The sequence below is a fragment of the Zea mays genome, chromosome 10 (assembly GCF_902167145.1).
Source record: "Zea mays cultivar B73 chromosome 10, Zm-B73-REFERENCE-NAM-5.0, whole genome shotgun sequence".
Lineage (NCBI taxonomy): Eukaryota > Viridiplantae > Streptophyta > Magnoliopsida > Poales > Poaceae > Zea > Zea mays.
In genome coordinates, this window is record NC_050105.1 from 123,267,240 (window position 1) to 123,285,443 (window position 18,204).

An 18,204-nucleotide genomic window follows, 5' to 3' on the forward strand; every position below is an offset into this window, starting at 1 on the left:
TGACGAACCATCGTAGAAAAGGGTCCACCCCTTAAACTGCGTAAACCTTCGAGCGGTCCACATGGATTACTTAGGGGCTTGAGGTCTACATCTAGCAGATGCGCTCACGCGCACCAGAGAGGCCGATGGACTCATGCCCAGTGCGTGGCGAACCGTCGCAGGAAAGGGTGCACCTCTTACACTGCATAGACCCCTGAGTAATCCGCATAGATTACTCGAGGGCTCGAGGGCAGTATCTAAAGATACGCTTGCCCAAAAATGGAACCGCTTAATAAAAGCCTCTGCTCAACTCCAAGAAGTTACACAAAGGCTCAGGGGCTGTTGTTGGGTACCTGAGAACAGGGTACCCAAAAGAAGGCCTAAAGGCCTCCCAAAGATGACCCACTAACCAACCGGCCTGCCCGTCGAACAAATACTGCTGAGCAACCCAGCGAGGCGGGGCGGCCGACCAACCTGACCACCGATCAACCCAACGAGGCGGGGCTACCGACCAATCTGTTCGCCAAGCAACCCAGCGAGGTGGGGCTGTCGACCAACCTGCTCGCCGAGCAACCCAGCAAGACGACAGTCGGCTCTTAGGCGAACACCTCTACTGAAAGGAAGAGCCGACCTAGTACTATCGAGCCACCTCAGCACGATGGTACACCACCAAGCCATGCCTAGATCGTGGAAGCGATACCGAAGGGTCTCTATTAAGCACGACGCTGGATACGTATCCCGCTGACCAGTGGAACCGGACAACCCTAGTCGCAGGGCCTCAGCATGGGGTCTCTAAAGTACAATCTGCTGGGTTTTGACATCAGTGAGGATAAGTCACGTACGAGTTCAGGGCACATGATCTTTCGAAGTGCCATAGGAATTCTAAGAATAAGGGATGGTGCCAACGAGAAAGAGACCCAGCTATTGTACTGGTAGAGAAGTGACTCGACTGGAAAGGCAGCTACCTTGGTTCTTCGAATAGGTGTGGGTAAACTGCTCGCATTTTCCTATGTGGGTGGCGAAAGATTCTTGCTAGATTTGGATCTTAACTCATACCGCTGTTGTGGCTTGAAGGGAAAACCAATTCATCCTTATGCTTTTTGCGCTAGATAAGAACAAGAACTTCCCTTTAAGTCTTTCCGTCTTTCTACCTGACCTGCAGAGGACTAGATAGAGGCTGGCAAGCCATAGACTCATTGGGGTCTAAGTAAGTACAAACAACTTCAACTCCTCGCGAACCGACAGGACAGATTTCCCCGGCAGCTGCAGCTACTGGTATCAGCACCAACCAACTCTATTCTAGCCTCGTAAGCCACTTCTCCTCTCCCGGCAGGCTTGGTCTCGCCTTCTCCAATTATCGGCATCTCTCTCCTATTATCGTATGAGAATTCTAGCCAGTCACTTCGGGAAGGAAGTCAACTGCAAATAGCCAGCCTCCACGAACAGCAAAGGAGCTACGGCACTTCTGGCACTATCCTCAAACCCATATGGCGCGTCGTCAACCCAATTTGCCAAGCGTCAATCTCAATCTTCCAAAAAAAGGAAACTAGCTATCTAGAGGAAACTAACTATCTCTATCTAGAATAAGCTGAGAAAGGTACCGCTGTCTATGAAGCAAGGTCAGAATGTGCCGCTAAGATCCCAGCCAGGCTATGATAGCAGGAATAAGAAATTGCCATAGGGGAATCCATTCATTCTCGACCATACAAGGAGTTTAGTTTCGAGGATAGCGTATTCGTCCGAAGTCGTATTAGTTGGCATTGTCACTGGAACAGTTTCACTCATACGCCGGAAGGGACGAGGCAATACACCGTACCAGGCATACGCCTACACATGATCAAAGGTGACACTAAGGGGATGACGGAAGATGAAGTTGTACTAAAGGTGACGCTAAGAGGATGACGGAAGATGAAGTTGTACTGAAGACATTCCTAAACCTCACCTCGAGCTGACTCGACCGAACCCACCAAGCACCGCTACGTCTATATCGGAACAGCTACAGGAACCCATTGGCTAACGGACGAGACGCGACCCATACCAGGGGTACGGCGGCGCACGACCCAGCAGACGACACCATAAGGGCTATGAGGCCCAAAAGCGGGAGGCCGAACTCCATCCCAGTAGAATACAAGTTTGTAACGTCTACCTTGAGCTATAAAAGGACAATGCAACCCTCATCCAAGACGACATCCCACAGCTTCACACAAGCACCCAACTGTAACACGCTCCAAGCAATAGTACTGTCATCAGTCATCACTACACTGGACTAGAGCTCTAGCCTAAACAAGTATAACCCACTCGTATCAGATCCACCTTCGAGCCCGTGTAGGTCACCGTTCGGGGTGAGTCCGCACTAACACCCCTGCCGAATACAAATCTTATTGTCCTCTGGTTTCAGAAACCATGAGAGTCCTATTTCACAAAATTTCATCAAATAATTATAGGACTCGGTCCATTATATCCTAAATATAGGACCCCATATGCTGGAGCCCTATTCTTGTTTTGTACAATATTCTAATATTTTATTTCCTAAATAATATGATTTGTTTTCTAATAACGTTATATAGGAATCAATTGTTGGAGTTGCAAAAAAACTTGTGACCCTAAACACTTTAAATCATATTGTGTTTTAAATTTCAGGACTCAAATATAGGATTTCTTGATAGAGATGCTCTGAGCTAATAATTAGTTCATTAGCTGGCTCAATCTAGCTAATGATTTATTAGGTGACTAACTATTACCTCTCGATAATAAATTATTAGCTGGGCTGAGCCAGCTAATAAACTAACTGCTAGTTGTGAGGTAGCTAACAATTAGCTATGATATTAACCAATGGTATTTGAAACCCAACAATTATTTTTAGTAGATAACTATTAGTTTTAATAGTTCTAAACTAGGTCTAAATAGGACCTAAAGCTAATAAAGCTAGCATCTAGAATTTCCATCAACAATATCCTAAAAAAAACTGGACTGAAAATGCACTATCGAGATGACATATGACGAAGAGATAAACCCAAATGGAATGGACCACGAGGGAAACCAGCAACCGTCATCGAACTCGTAGGGAGAGCCAGAGGGACACGATCACACGAGACTCCGAGAGGACCGGAGAGCCGGACCGGAGGGTTTCTCTTCCCCCGCCGAGACAGACAAGTACTCCACCACACACACACACGCGCCTCCCCTCACGAAATTCACAAACCCACCGGAGGCACAGAAATTTCCCAGCGAAGGAAAAATCCAGTCCGAAATCCAGCGCTCCAAATCCGTTCGTCCCCAAGGCGCTCCCCCGAACCCGTCCCGAATCCCGCAAATCCCCGCTGAAATTCCCCAATCCTCCGTGCTCGCCGCCGCCCTGCGACCGGTCCCGCCCGCCTCGTGTCGGAGCCGCTGCCGCGGATTTCCGCCCGAGGGTTTCGTCTCGCTCTCGCTCTCTCCGCCCTACTGCCGCCACAGATTGGCGCGACCGACCCTTCATCGAGGGCCTTCTTCCGCCCGCGAGGCCGGGGCTCCTCCCGCGGAAATTCACTCTCGTCCAGAAGCGGCGGCGCTCTCCTCTTCATCGCCGCCCCCGCGCTCTTCTGGTACTCGAGTGGCGTGGGGTGGAGATCCACCAGGGCGTGGATCCATTCCTCTTCGTTCGGTGGTGAGTAACCCTAGCATGGATTGTTCGAAGGATTCCCGTTGTTTTCATGTACCTACGGATTTGTTCTCGACGTGATGGTCTGCTAATACAATCTAATCCTTGCATGGCTCTATTAGGTTTTTATCCTTCAGGCGCGGAATATCAATCTATAGAGGTGCACGAGGACTTTATATATCCCCATATTTTCGGGGGTTCAACTGAACCCCCATGCCCCACGCTAAGTCCGCCCCTGGTGGTGGTGGACTGGATTGGTGGACAGTGCTGATTTTGTCGCGGGCATGGAGCGAAGTGAGCCCTCGCTGAAGCCAGAATGGCTGCTGCGGCCCACAGTACCTGCCACAACCTATAAGCCGGCGACTTTGCCCCACACAGGTGAGCTTGCCGTCTAAATCCCAACTGTCTGTTTGTTGCTATGGATAACATTCGTGTGTGATTCATTGCACGTTACGTTTATGGATGTTACGGCGAGAAGTTGCAACAGATAGGTTTGTAGTGGCACCGGATAGTATTACAGTGGAAGTTATCCCGCTGGTACCTAGATTTATACATGCCAAGTGGTGCCTTTTTTGTGCATGGTAGAAGCTAGTTCAATTCTATGTCGAGAAATTACTACTCCAAATTCCATGCTAGTTTCTTTAAAACAAGCTTTCCATTTATGCATTGTGGTACATCAGCGATATTTGCATGAAAAGTGTTACAATTATTATGCTGCATGTAAATCAGGACAGTTTGTGGTGGTGCATGTTATATTATGTAAGTTTTGCTAACTATGGTTACTATTGAGGGAGCTGTTAGGGAATCATTGCTTTGGATATAGCCTTGCCTTTTATATTAAGAAACTGACGTTTCTCAGTATTTTGTGACAATGTAACTGCACTGACTATTGTGGAGTTTGGGGTTGTTTGTAAGGCCCTGTTTGGGATGGCTCCAGGTTCCAGCTCTAGTGTGGAGCTGTAGTTTATAATATCAATTTAAATAGTTTTAAGATATTTTAATCTAAATAATAAACGAAATGACTTATCTAAATGCCTTCTAATGACTTACAACTTCAGCTCCACGATTTTCTAGAGCACCTAATGACCTGCTCCACCAACTCTACCAAATTTTTTTGGAACTGGAGCTATCCCAAACAGGGCCTTACAAACAACCCCAAACTCCTTGGAGTAAAAATGGGAACAGCTTGGAGGTGGTTCCAAGCATTGTTTTTTTTTGCTTGTCTGTTAGCCCTGTTTTGGTGTTGCCTTTGTAGTCCAGCTAGCAGCAAGGGTTAGGAACAGTTGACACACATGATTCTGCAGCTGTGAGAACGCACTTCAGCTTCAACCATCAGTGGCGTAAACCACGCCAGTAGCCTGCAAGATAACCATTTTGTACTTTCTGTATTTGGGGTTTCTGCTTATATGAGACTGTACTCGTACCATGTAGTGCCCCTTTGTATACGCAATTACATTTACTCAGTGAAATCCATGTTTCATAGGGAGCTATGAGAAGTTATGCAGGTGGGGTTGGCATGCTTCCTCGGTTTGCTCATTTACATCATAAATACAGTATAGACCAGCTTCGGATGGAGGACCTAGACGCTTTCAATCAATCGTTAAATGCTGGGTGTATGGGTAGAAGTCGAGCATTGCAAGATTAGAAGCTAGGGTGTGTTGTAGAGCTGTAGAAACAGAGAAGATTAGGAATTTCTAAGTCTGATGCCTTGATTTTCCAGTTGCAACACAAAGCAAATGGTGAGCATCTGGATAAACATAAACTCATAACTCAATAAGCCAGTTCACCACCATCTCATGCTTTACATAATTGATGCGATCAGTTAGCCAATTGCAGCAGATATGTTGCTTTCTTGGCACCACTGGCTTGGGCCTGGCTGCATGAAGTGTGGCTAAAGTTTGGAGTCTGTTTGCTTGGAGATGTGCTTCAACTTAACAAAGAGTGATCCGATTGTCCTGTTGGAAGGATGTAGAGGACTCGATTGTTGCTGGGTACAAGATGAAATAATGGGTTCTGGGGCAGATGTGTGCACACCCTTTCAGTTATAAGTAGTCTGTTGTTTGAGCTTTATCCTCATGTGCCTGTACATTTATTTTGCTTCTTGTGACTTGGCTTCTTATTGGTGATCATAATATAAGGATTATATCTTTATATTTTTGTACTAATTTAAAAGTACTTCTGCTTTTGTGCTTATGGAGCTCTTGTCCTTGTGGATAAGGATAACTCTTTATGTAGTTTACGACATGTCTTGTTCTTACCAAGTATTGTTTTCAACGCGACAATGCTGTCTTACTCTGTAAACTATTTAGTTGTTTATTAATACTCAGTTCACAATTTACAATCTATGTACATGGATTGTTCTTTATTTATCAGTGACACCAATTCACATCTTGATACTTCTCTTTGGCATTATGTACTAAGAAGCTCTTTATTGTATGATTTTAGATGATCACGGCAGAGGTGCTTCGTCAAGAAACCGTTCATCAGGACGAGATCGTGATCGGAGCTCCCAACATTCCTCATCTCGGAGAGGTTCAAGCTCTAGTGGTCCAAGGCGGAATGATCGAGATGGTATAGGGAAATCAAGAGGCTATGGTAATTTTGGAAAGCACAACAAGGAAAGGATACAAGAGAAGGACCTGGATTTCCGTGACCGGGAGAGTAGGTTGGTTCAGTCAGACGATCCTTTACGTGATGGCTTTGAGTCATTTAGCTCATGCAGATCCGAAAAGGACAGGCTTAACCGTACTCGTTCAAAGGTGGCCATATCAAATCGGGCAGTAGGAGTAAGTTTAGACAATGGTAATGTATCTAAAAAAGATAATGGTGTCATCTCTTTTGAGCGGGAATTCCCACACCTTGATTCTGAGGACAAAAATGGAAAGCAAGACATAGGTCGAGTTCCATCTCCTGGAATTAGCACCCCAATTCAGAACATACCACTGGTAGTATCTGATGGCTGGAATTCAGTGCTTGCGATGTTAGGGGATCCAAACATTAACTCTGTTTCCTCTTCCTCAACACATGCTGGTTCTAGTAAACAGACTGAAGTTTCCAACTCTGGGAGTGCGTTAAGCATGGCTGAAACAGTGATGCAGTCGCCATTAAAGATTTCTACCACACCTCAGGTAGTTAATCAGTATGAGTTTTATGTTTCTCTGTTTGCATTTCATTCCCTTTTTTTTTGAATATTGTTTATGCCTTTTTGATGCCATATTGATTGTTCTTTTTGTTCAGTTATCGATTGATGCCCAGAAGATTGAAGAAAGAACTATGAGGCAGTGCATTCTAAGACCTCTTACACCATCATCAAACAAAATACCTGTGAGTACCCTTTTTATTGCATTTGTCCCAATGAATGCTTAATATTGTGTGTGTGTGCACGCATGTCGCTTGATAGATATGTTATAAGCTCATTAGTATCTTTCCATCTTGTTTGGTCATTATTATGCCCTTTTGAGGAAAGCACAAGCAACTCAAGTAGTGAAGTAATGTGCCAACTGCCAAGAATTCTTGAACTTTTCACACTTCTCTTTTTTTATTTAGTGAATTAACATTTGATATTTATGTCTGTACTCTGTACAGCAGATTATATGACCATATTTTGTCTATGCTATTAGTTAACGATCATAGACAAAAAATAGTGTTTGACCCCTGCCCCATTTTATTTGCTGATGTTCTATTTTCAACCTAAGATTTTCCAATGTATTATTTAGTCTTCAGTTCACCCATGACATAGTTGTTGGCAATTACCTTAGGGGAGCGCTCAGAGCTGTCTTTTTATCAGTGATCAAACAAAATTACTGGAGAACCAATTGCTTGGTTGTTTAAACAGACATGTGGGATTGAATCTATGTGATTTTCCTATTTTCAAAATATAAAATCCTGAATATTTTATGGCATCTATTATTTAAATTTGTTAGATTTTATATCAACTATTTTGCAAAGAACATGCTTCATCAATAACTTATATAAAATAGAAAGTTTTTTTTGTTTGTTCAGTTGTTGCATTAAACTGTGTTGAGATGAGACTGCTTTATAACCTGTGTCTTCCTGTTTATTGATAAATCACAATTCCCTGATATTACTGTCATAGTCCATCCTCACATAGACTTTGTATTGTGCTTGCAACATTTTTGTTTGAACCAATTATCTAACACTTGAAAAGTTTGAGTGGTGAAGGACAGGCCTGGCACAGTGGTGAGAAGCCTTCCCACTGAGCCGAAGGTCCTGGGGTCGACGCAGCCTCTCTGCAAAATGCAGGGGTAAGGCTTGCCTAGGTTATTCTTTCTCCCAAACCCCACTCATCTAGGGGCCGACAGCATTGGGTCTGCCCTTTTATTTTGAAAAGTTTGAGTGGTGAAATTCTATATGTCGTATTGCAATAAATACAATAAACAATGGTAGTACTTACTTTTCAGTTTTAGCTGGTACTGTTGATTAAAGCAATGTTTTTGTGCTTTGAGTTTATAATATTACTATTTTCAGAAGTTGTGATCCATTTCTACAAGCATATGATCTCTTGTGACTATTCCACCTAATCTAAGCTGGCTATAATTCATCTTGTAGCTACTGATTATGACTATTCCACCTAGTCTATAATTCATCGAAATCTTAAGAAACGAGCTAATTTGAAGCAAGATTCAAGTCTCATGAAAGGAGCTAATTTGAAGCAGGATCTTGTTTCCATCATTTTTTGTGCTATCAATAGTCTGTAGTTGTGGATGCTTTAAGTTAGTGTGCATATATTAAATTTAGTGGGCAACTGAATCACTTGGCTAAATGATTCTGACAAAGAGATTAATCATTAAACCATAGTATAAAATCTAAAGCATATGGTCAATATTATTGCTTATCTGAAAACCATATGTTTATTATTTTACTTTACCATCGGCATTGGAATGTTTATAAATTTCCTATCTTCACTAACATGCAGAATATAACTATGTTTGGGTGAATATATGTGTTTCTTTGTTTGTTTCACATATTTGTCAAGTAATGCTCTTCTTTGCTGAATAGTGCATTGTTGGTTTGAACTAATTCACTCAGATTACTTACAGGCATCTAGTTCTTTGGATAAGTTATTAAAATCCAAAGGTGCAAGAGCTGGAGAGTCTAATGGTCCTATCAAGGTTGCTCCACAACTGTCAACACAGCCATCTAGCAACTCTGTTCGCACTCCAGTCAAAACTGAGCTCGTAAAGCAATCTCAATCAGGCAGCCTTCAAGTCCTTAGTCGCGAGCAGAATGGTGCTGTAAATACTGCTGCCAAAGACAGCACCAGCAATCCTGTGAGCCCTGTTCTGGGTCGATCTTCTTCAATGGAACCGATGAGAAAGTCTATTGTCAGCCCAAAGCTTAAGGTTGGCACTAATGGTCGTTCTTTGCATCCGCTGCAAGGTTCATTTGCTGACAGAAAAGCAAGTGCAAAAGACAAGTACAAGTTTTTTGAGATGTTGCGGAGTAAGTCTGTAAATGGTTCGAGCGCTGCTATTGAGTCTCCATCAAGCCTGACTGATGATCAGCAGAACTCTAATCTTGATTTGCCTTTCAAGTTTATTGAAAATGGGAGCAGTTCCTGTGAAGAAGCAAATTCTTGTGAGGGATCACAGCGACACTTGTCGGACAATGAGACCATTCCACCTTCAGAATCTCATGATGTTTTAGATGAAGGATCTCTGGGTATTCAAGTTGAGGACAAGGATGTCAGCTCTTCACAAGTACTTGGTGGCACACAAGATTTATCTTCTAAGAAGCCCCAGGAAGACAATGTTAATATTGTGCCCATCGTACCTGTCTATGTAAATGATGGTTTAATGATGCCCAATTCTGTTGATGATGAAGCAAGTTTGCCGTTAGAGGAAACCAATCCTGCCGAAGTGTTACAGCACATTGGAGCAGGGGAGGAGAATCCCTGTCCTGCTCAAGAGTTCGAGTCCATTGGAGCAGGTGGGGAGGAAGAGTTGAACCTCCTAAGATCTATGGGCTGGGATGAGAACGAAGATGTTCAGCCTCTTCAGCAGGAGGAGATTGCTGATTGTGTAAGTGTTTGATACAATCTCTAATCTGTCGACTAAAATTAATTTAAGAGAACCTAACAATCTCATTTGATATGGTACTTCGCAGTGCATATTACTGAAGCGATGATTACTGGAGTTGTAAATCTTACCATTTCCACCACCTTTTCCTTTTATAGCTAAAGCAGAACGTCAGGCTGCAGCAGAAGCTTCAAGAATGCAAGGGCTGATCGCAGAATCAATGGAGCAACGTCACTGTGCCTCACCACACTGAGGGGGTGTTTGATACCTGGGCTAAAGTTTAGTCCAGGTTTTGGATGCCAAATGGGAGGACTAAACATGAGCTGATTATAAAACTAATTACATAAACAGTGGCTAATTCGCGAAACAAATCTATTTGGCCTAATTAGTCTACTATTAGCACTTGTTTACTGTAGCAAAACATGAGCTAATTATAGATTAATTATGCTTGATAAATTGTCTCGTGAATTAGCAAAAACCTGTACAATTAGCTCTATAATTAGATCATGTTCAGTTCTCCTAATTGGCATCCAAAACCCAGACCAAACCTTAGTCCCGGGGATGATCCAAACACATGTGGAGCTGGGTTTTGGGACCTTCCGGTCAACCGATCAGAGAATGATTGTCTAGCTTAGCAAATGGAGAGTTTTGTTTTTGTTAATGCTTGTTCAGCATTGTGGGGGGAGGTTCCATGGTAGAGCTGATAATTTTCCCCCATTGATAAGAGGTTTTAGGGTTTTTCTTCCTCATTTTCCCAGAAGGAATACACCAAATAGAAGCCTTGTCTGGTGTCGGAGGCACGTAGGTGTGTGTTGCTCTGAAAGAAGAATAGGTTGCCTTTCTTTTGGTCGCCATCTTTTTTTCTTTTGAAAAGGAAGGGAAAAAATAACGATCGAGCTTAACATGGAAAAGGTGCACAGGAAATACCTTGGTCTTCAATCTTTTGCTTGCCTCGCGATTTTCAAACGTTACCTTTTGCTGTCTTGTATCCATTTCTTCGATTTAGGCCCTGTTCACCTTTTTTTTAAGCTTATGGCCACCAGAAGCTGGTGTAGACAGCTAAAGTCCAGTTTTTCAGTCCGCAGTCCGCTTCTATGTAAATCATTTTAGTCGTCAGAACCGTCTAAAATTAACTTGAACATCAAATCGATCGACTCGTCCGTGTGATAGTAGAAAAACCGTAACTTTCTATATTTTAAACTCTGTAATTTTCTATATTCTAAACTCTATGAACTCTTTTATCTTCTTGTGCATGTAATCTAGACATTCTGAACTCTTTCATCTTCTTCCGTGTGTACTCTAGACATTCAGCATCCTCCCATTTGACTACTACTATACGATCTACGGTATCTGGAGGCCTGATGCCAAATTTCAAATTGGAACAAATTTTGTTAGGCTAAAGCTCTAATCTGATATTCTGATGTGATACCGAATTTCAACGTGAATACATTTTGTTATGGCTATAGCTCTGATCCTATTGAATGACATTGAGGTCTGTTCTGCTCCTAGGGCGACCTAGACGGTTGAAGTCTTTTGGGGGTGCTCGTACACATTGCTCCGGAGAACCAGAAGCCATCACGCAGTGGAGTAACCACATGATATACGATAAAAAATATTTTATGTAATTCGGTAAATCATTTACAATTCGGTAAAATTAGGTGGCGGCGGCGTCAGGTGGCAAGGGCGAGCACACGTCCGGATGACGCGGCGTGCTGTCACCCCGGTCGAGTATATTAGAAAACTAGGTACTCCCTCCGGTTTCCTATTAGTTGTCGTTTAGGACAACGACACGGTCTCCAAAATATAACTTTGACCAATGTTTTTTGTTAAAATACAAATGAACTCTTAATACATTTATACTTTTATAAAAGTACTTTTTATGACAAATTGGTGCATATAAATATTAGGTTCCAAAACTAAATAACAAAATAGTTATTTGTAGTCAAAATTTTATAAGTTTGACTCGAACCTTATCCAAAACGACAACTAATAGGAAACCGGAGGGAGTATATGCTCGTGCGTTACCACGAGGTGAGGGAGCAGGTGGAGCGACACCTAGACTACAAATATAATTATTGTTTATCGTTAAACACTAAGTTACGTGTGATCTGGTGGTCTAGGTATATGCCCGTGCGTTGCCACGAGGTGGGGAGCAGGTGAAGCGACACCTAGACTACAAATATAATTATTGTTTATCGCTAAACACTAAGTTACGTGTGATCTGGTGGTTAGCCCCAAATTTCTAGAGCAAAGGGGCGTGAGTTTGAGTGCTCGCTCCGTACTATTTTTTGTGTGCGCTGTGCGGACACTGGCCATGGAGAGTGTGAAACTGTGGTAGCACCAGATGCCCACGTTAGGTTCTTAATAGATTACTAAGTTATGCCCGTGCGTGGCAATGACACAATCATCGCGAGAAGTGTTTGTTGTTATGTAAAAACTTTGTTTGCTGGCCAAATAAAAATTAGAAGGGACGAGCTGGTCGTTCAAAGTTCTATAGACAATCTAAAGAAAATGTGAGCAACTTACATTTGTTACTAAAAGAAGCTAGATCAGTATACAGCTCCAGGTTGCTCCAGAACCAAATTATTGGAATGACAGGTCTTCTCAGAGAAGCATACAACATTAACCATGGACCCGTATCTTAAAACAACAATATTTCCAATCAAATTGAAGTGGCTAAGACGCCTTCACGAGGTCAAAGACAGCGATGAATGGCATCAGACGGACCCTCCACTTCGATGATAACTCTCACCACCTCTCCCTTGTCGTCCTCCATGATGTGAAGCATCTGGCCATCGGGCTGTCCCTGATGATCAACGCGTAGAGCTTGCTATCGATATGCATCAGGTAGTGGTACTTGGCAGGGATTGGGAAGCTGAGCAAAAACTTCCTCAGCTTGACATGGCAGCTCATTAGCCGAGGATACATACTTCTCCGACAGTGGATCGCCACCCAGAACTCGCCCTTCTGGTTCGTCCTCACATTGTCTGGGAATCCATGCAAGATAGCAAAAATATCCACAATGCCAACCTTCAGACCTTTCAACCACTATCTGCTCAACCTATCTTAGAAGAGCACAAGTATTGAGTACATAGTATCATAAAGCTCAAATAAGAAAGCTTAAATCAAATGTAAGAAAGAGAATGCACACCTGCAACAATATCGTCTAAATGCTTCATTCACTAATCAAAATACAATGTGTTGTACTGAAACTTTCCTCAAATCACAGGCACAGAGCACCAATCGAAGAGGACTGGGACCAACTTGGGTCCTCACAGATATTATTAACCAGTGCAGGGTAGTTGCTTCTAAAACTTAACCCTCTTGTCGTTAATTTGACAAAATGTAAACATAGAGAATCACATCAACTGCCAGCTTGCTAAAATATAATTAGTACATGTTGTTTGATAATCATTGAATCTGAGAACGACACTCCTGTTCTACCCCTCAAGAAAGAATTACTGGAGTTAATTTTCCCTTGCAACAACTGGGAGATATGAATGGTAAAGAAGAGATGATGAAAAAAAGTAGAGTATCTTTGCAACAACTATGATATTGTTAACTAATAAGGGTCTCGGACTGTTTCCAAAATCCAAAGTAGTAAGGGTAACCAATACAGCTGAGGAAACACTCTTAAGAACCTCATTAAGGAAGAGGACGAGCTCGCCTTTTGCACAGAATCACAAGGACAGAGGAAGAGCCAAAAAGCCTACCTGCTGGACGTGACCTTCGATCTTATTGCACTCCTTGACAAGAATCTGAATTATCTCAAACTGCAGACACACAACACAATGTCAGGCACACAGGATGACAACTCATGGCGGGGAACACGGTAAATGTCGCAAGAGCTATTACCTCCGCATCTGGATCTTTCAGTTTGGACATGATTTCATCGAGCAGATGGTGGCAGAACACACACGTGCTGTCACTTCCCACACCGGAGAGAAGAGCCGTGTCCCTGCACAGGCCATACCGTTTGCAGAACGCTTCCGGTCTGATCTCCGTGATCTTGGCAAACAGGAGAGTCGCATAAGAGTCCATCAGCTCGACACACTGCGGAGATAGGGAAGTTGTTAGAGAAAAACTACAATAAACCCACGTAGTACTACTATTTCATATCAGGCAGCACCTTCCCAGCACCGTATATAGACACGTAGTATGGGAATAAAATGTTTATGCATTCAATATCTTGCAACCACAGCAGTGTTTTAGTTTTCTACAATACATACACATCTAGTTATATATAAGAATAATAAAGAAAATATGTTCAAGATGATCACCTTCTGTTCAAAGGAGAATGATTGGGAGCAAGCATCATGAAGGAACTCCATGATCCTGTCCTGTGTCTGTTCCTTGCCGAGATAAGTGACGGCTTCGCTCGTGAAGTTTTCACAGGCCGAGCATAGTCCGCTGCCACTCTTGAGACGGGCAGGAATCTTGGTTGAAGAAATCTGTTCCTTCAAGGCTGAGCCATGATGCGGGAGCTCGACTGTGCAAGATGAAGAACAAGTGAGAAAGCAGTAAGGGCTTCTTTGGATCGCAGGAATTTTACATGAATGATATAGGAATTTCACAGAAATTAGTTCAAAAACACAGGGAAAATACAGGATTCAGAAAATTATCCTTTGATCCAAAGGAGACCTAAAGGGTTTGAGTATGATCCAATCTGGAGGCAAAAGATCCAGTGCTACTAATAATAAGGAAGGGGTGTTTCATGGGTTGCAGTGGACGGATGTCATGATGAGCGAGCCTATGTTATGTTATGTTATTTGGTACATAGCAACTGGGATAGGAGGAGGATCAGAAAATAAACATGCTCATTTTCAGCTTGTTTGGTACTCGTGTTGATAAGTACCCTATAAATATCTAATACGACCGATGGTGATTATGGTTTCGCAGCAAAGCTGTCTCTACTCTTGTAAATCAACTCAACGGTGCTGATATGACCGGAGTCCCAGAGTTTCAGAGGAGAGGTGGTACTCGTGTTGATAATTGCCCTATAAATATCTAATACGACCGATGGTGATTATGGTTTTGCAGCAAGGCTGTCTCCACTCTGCAGCAACTATCATATCTATCCCCTATTTCTCACAATGCAAACGGTGTAATCTACAGTGCAAATCGACAGCCTAAGTGGGTAAATCAACTCAACGGTGCAAATCCAGAGTGATGACTGATGAGAACATAACACAATCTGTTACCAGCATCGTGGGCATGTGCAGCAGGTCCACAGGCCGCGGCGAGCAGCAAGAGGAGCGTGAGACAGAAAGGCGCTTTGGAACCCATCCGTATGGCGAACTCGCGATGCTTTCCTTCTCAACCTGCCATGGGAAGAAATATACTATGACATACAATATAGAGCTTCAGATTTTTTTTTTAAAAAAAATCGAGTGAATTTCGGTTAACCAGGAACAAAGGAAGTGGGCCAATCAGTCAAGCAACCAACCGATCGAACAAGGGGAAGAACCCCCAGCAACCGCTGGCGAGGTTGCAGATTCCGGGCTAGGTGCTGGGGTAGGGAACAAAAAATAAATACAGCGATCTAAAGAGGAGGAAAGGTCGTCTGACATGGAGGTCGGCACGGAGCCAATCGAATTGAGGAGCAGCGAGGACGCGGAAGGAACAAGCGGCTGCTCAAATAGGGGCGGGCGGTGGCGATTTCCAGTCCTTTTTTTCCGGCTCTCTTTCCGGGCGGTCGTTACTTGTCGCTGATGCATAATCTTCAATCTAGACACCAATATCAGGGAGATAGCGAGATGAAAATAAACTTGCCTGGCTCGTCTCCCTGGTGGTTGACGGTTTGCTACTTATCTCTGATGATTAGTCACACCACCACGGCACCACCACAGCAGAAACGTGGCAGAGCAGATGTCGCACTACAGCCTGCCTTTCTTCGAGAGCGGACACCTTTGGCTTGGTGTTTGTCGTTGCCCCGCCGGCCACAAGCAGTGGTGTCGCACAAGATACTACTGACTGCAGATCCGCGCCGCCTCCTTTTCAGGTCTTAAGACCCGGCGCCTGCTGCTGCTGTTGTAGGTCGGCACGGAGGAAGCTGAGCTCGACCCAATGCCATGGTACTGGCCAGTAAGTGATCGACAGGGAAGGGATCGCTTGATTGAAGGAAGATGGGTCGAAATGCTTTGAAAGTTTATGCAGATGGAGGAGGCAATCCCCACCAAGCGCACGTTGACGGATGCAATCGGCATCGCCACCACCGCCTGCCCTCGCCTCTCCTTGGTGACACGCACGCTCATTGGAGACGCAACGCTGATGCGGGGGCGAAAAGGCGGTGCGGACACGGACGGGACGCGTGGCCTTACTCGACAGCGAGCTGCTTGTTCTTCTTCTGCTGCGCCGAGCCCGCTGAGTGGCGAAGCCGATGAGAGCAGATCCAGATCTCCGCCTGCCCACAAACGTGGGGACACAGACCAAGATAGCCGTCGTCGATGGCTCTCTGAGCGTGCGCGGCGGCGAGAAGGGTGGGGAGCAGACGATGGTGTAGGGATTTGGGGGTTGGGGCGTGGCGAGGGACGTGGAGGCGGCTGTTATGGCGTGGGAGGCACGAGAGCGAGGGAAGCGCAGAAGCATGATGTGTCTTTGACGCGCTCGCGCCGGCACGGACGAGCCAGGCTTGGTCGTTAGCGTCGGTCTTGACCAGACCTGGTACCACCACTGTCACTTTGCCTGGGGGTCGAAGCCGTGCAGGAGCACCAGGACGCTAGGACCTTGGAGCGCGGCGATGGGATGGGAGCGTGGGGTCGACGCGGGATGCAGGGATTGCGGGCGCGCCTTCCTTGGAGCTTGGGCTAGCATCGCGGTGGAGTGGACGCGAGGGGACGGGGTACGCCATGATGTTGGCTCGAGGCAGATCGGGAGCGAGGTTGGTGAGGATTGTGGGCGCGCACGATGATGTCAGGTCAAGGCAGACCGGGACACGCGCTAGGAGTCGCGGGTGGGGACGGGATCCAGGGTAGGAAGACGGCGTGGGCCGGGGCGAGATCGCAGGAAGGAAGACGGCACGGCGCGGGGGCTGGAGCGGGGGCACAGTGAGGCTGGTGGACGCCCTCGCTCCAGCCTTAAGGTGTAGTAGAGATACAGGAAAGTGCGAGATATATTATTTTAACATGGACATTTGGACATTCCAGTTTACAGTAGCAAAATTGACATTTCAGCTAGAATGGTCTATGTATTAGGTATAATCAGAGTTGACGATATGTGTTGCAGATAAATGACAATAGAGATACTAAAGGTATATCTGATTTTTAAGGGTATGCTAAAAACGACGCGACAATATCATATAAATGGCAGTAGATATACTGTTGTAGCATTGATAGAAAGTGATAAAGTTTATGCCTAAATAAACTCATACAATAGAAAGAAAGACATACGTTTAACGCTAGAAATGAAAATAAAACCACAAGACTGTTCATTATAGGTAAAAATGCTATTAATGTGCACAGTAAAAGGAATAAAAAAATGAGCCAACAGGACAAGCAACATTCCAAGTAGTTGCATGGAGTCAGAAGTATCAAAATCCACATATCAATCAATGTGACATTTTGGATCAGTTAGTTAGGGTCTAGAATATATTTGAAAAATGAATAGAAGTTCAGATTACCCCGCCAAAAATGCTATAGAAAAATTGAACAGAACACACCAATAGCAATTACCCTATCTAGTCAGCCTGAACAGAGCACTTTCTGTGACTTACTCGGCAGTAGATGGAGGTCATCCCTCAACTAATAATACCCAATTCGAGGAGCTATATGCAACTGCCATTTCTGATGCTGCCAGTTCATCAGCCTTTGGTTCTGAAGATGTAAGATTACACTGCATCCAACATATAGAAGCAAATTTTGTAAATCCCAAGAGCTCATATGCATAACCTTCTATGATGAAGAGGACTATATAGCAAGCTCCAATTGAAACATCCATCATACCATCACAATCTTATATTTAAATCATGAAACACCATCATCAGGCTAACTGAAAGGGAAATGTGCCCTTGGGCCATTTCTAAGTATTTTGGTGTTTGAGTGCCAACACAAGTGCTTTTGTGTTAAACTATGAAAAGGGGTGGACATAGTGCAAATCATGTCAAAAGGTATGTTTCTAGACTTAGTACATTATTTTATGGACTAATGTATTGTGTCTAAGTGCTGGAAACAGGAAAAGAACAATTGGAAATGTCTTGGCTCGAGCAGCCAAGACTCTGCTCAGTCTTGGAGCACCAGACTGTCCGGTGGTGCACCGGACAGTGTCCGGTGCGCCAGGCTGGTTTGAGCGAACTGGCCGCTCTCGAGAAATTCACTGGCGACGTACGGCTATAATTCACCGGACTGTCCGGTGAGCCAACGGTCGGCCGCGCGATCTGCGCGGGACACGTGGCTGAGCCAACGGCTAGAAGGGGGCACCGGACTGTCCGGTGTGCACCGGACATGTCCGGTGTGCCAATGGCTCTCTGGCTGCCAACGGTCGGCTTCGTCGTAGAAGGAAAGAAATCGGGCACCGGACACTGTCCGGTGTGCACCGGACTGTCCGGTGCGC

At 44.5% G+C, this 18,204-nt stretch overlaps 2 protein-coding genes across 22 annotated transcripts; one reads left to right on the forward strand and one right to left on the reverse strand.

Annotated features, from left to right (window-relative positions):
• The first annotated feature begins 3,003 nt into the window (after nucleotides 1–3,003).
• Nucleotides 3,004–10,898, forward strand: LOC100383233 (uncharacterized). Of its 2 annotated transcripts, none has more exons than XM_008663963.4 (6): nucleotides 3,004–3,625; nucleotides 3,742–3,997; nucleotides 6,065–6,747; nucleotides 6,857–6,943; nucleotides 8,680–9,660; nucleotides 9,746–10,898. In XM_008663963.4, exons 2-6 carry the CDS (start codon nucleotides 3,904–3,906, stop codon nucleotides 9,764–9,766), a joined length of 1,866 nt encoding a protein of 621 aa, XP_008662185.1. In that variant the 5' UTR covers nucleotides 3,004–3,625; nucleotides 3,742–3,903; the 3' UTR covers nucleotides 9,767–10,898. The 2 variants fall into 2 exon arrangements, with proteins under 2 accessions (XP_008662185.1, NP_001169366.1); NM_001175895.1 differs by having other exon boundaries at nucleotides 3,173–3,625; nucleotides 9,816–10,557.
• A 1,220-nt stretch (nucleotides 10,899–12,118) lies between these two features.
• Nucleotides 12,119–16,220, reverse strand: LOC103641698 (uncharacterized). 20 transcript variants are annotated; one of them, XM_035963189.1, is made up of 7 exons: nucleotides 15,226–16,157; nucleotides 14,859–14,978; nucleotides 13,938–14,146; nucleotides 13,513–13,710; nucleotides 13,371–13,430; nucleotides 12,588–12,718; nucleotides 12,119–12,463 (listed from the first exon to the last, which is right to left on the reverse strand). In XM_035963189.1, the coding sequence occupies exons 2-7, from the start codon at nucleotides 14,941–14,943 to the stop codon at nucleotides 12,406–12,408; spliced, it is 741 nt and encodes a 246-aa protein (XP_035819082.1). In that variant the 5' UTR covers nucleotides 14,944–14,978; nucleotides 15,226–16,157; the 3' UTR covers nucleotides 12,119–12,405. The 20 variants fall into 20 exon arrangements, 13 of the variants coding, with proteins under 13 accessions (XP_035819082.1, XP_035819084.1, XP_035819086.1 ...); XM_035963191.1 differs by having other exon boundaries at nucleotides 15,430–15,943; XM_035963193.1 differs by having other exon boundaries at nucleotides 12,588–12,644; nucleotides 15,104–15,429.
• Nucleotides 16,221–18,204: the final 1,984 nt, after the last annotated feature.

Bases quoted from the DNA above. Each gene is read 5' to 3' on its own strand.
- LOC103641698 (XM_020545224.2), bottom strand. From the start codon at position 14,943: ATGGGTTCCAAAGCGCCTTTCTGTCTCACGCTCCTCTTGCTGCTCGCC. The intron at 13,711-13,937 runs GTGATCATCTTG...CTATCTCCGCAG, and splicing joins CATTCTCCTTTGAACAGAAG to TGTGTCGAGCTGATGGACTC. The intron at 13,431-13,512 runs GTAATAGCTCTT...GTGTGTCTGCAG, and splicing joins TGAAAGATCCAGATGCGGAG to TTTGAGATAATTCAGATTCT.
- LOC100383233 (NM_001175895.1), top strand. From the start codon at position 3,904: ATGGAGCGAAGTGAGCCCTCGCTGAAGCCAGAATGGCTGCTGCGGCCC. The intron at 3,998-6,064 runs GTGAGCTTGCCG...GTATGATTTTAG, and splicing joins GGCGACTTTGCCCCACACAG to ATGATCACGGCAGAGGTGCT. The intron at 6,944-8,679 runs GTGAGTACCCTT...GATTACTTACAG, and splicing joins CATCATCAAACAAAATACCT to GCATCTAGTTCTTTGGATAA.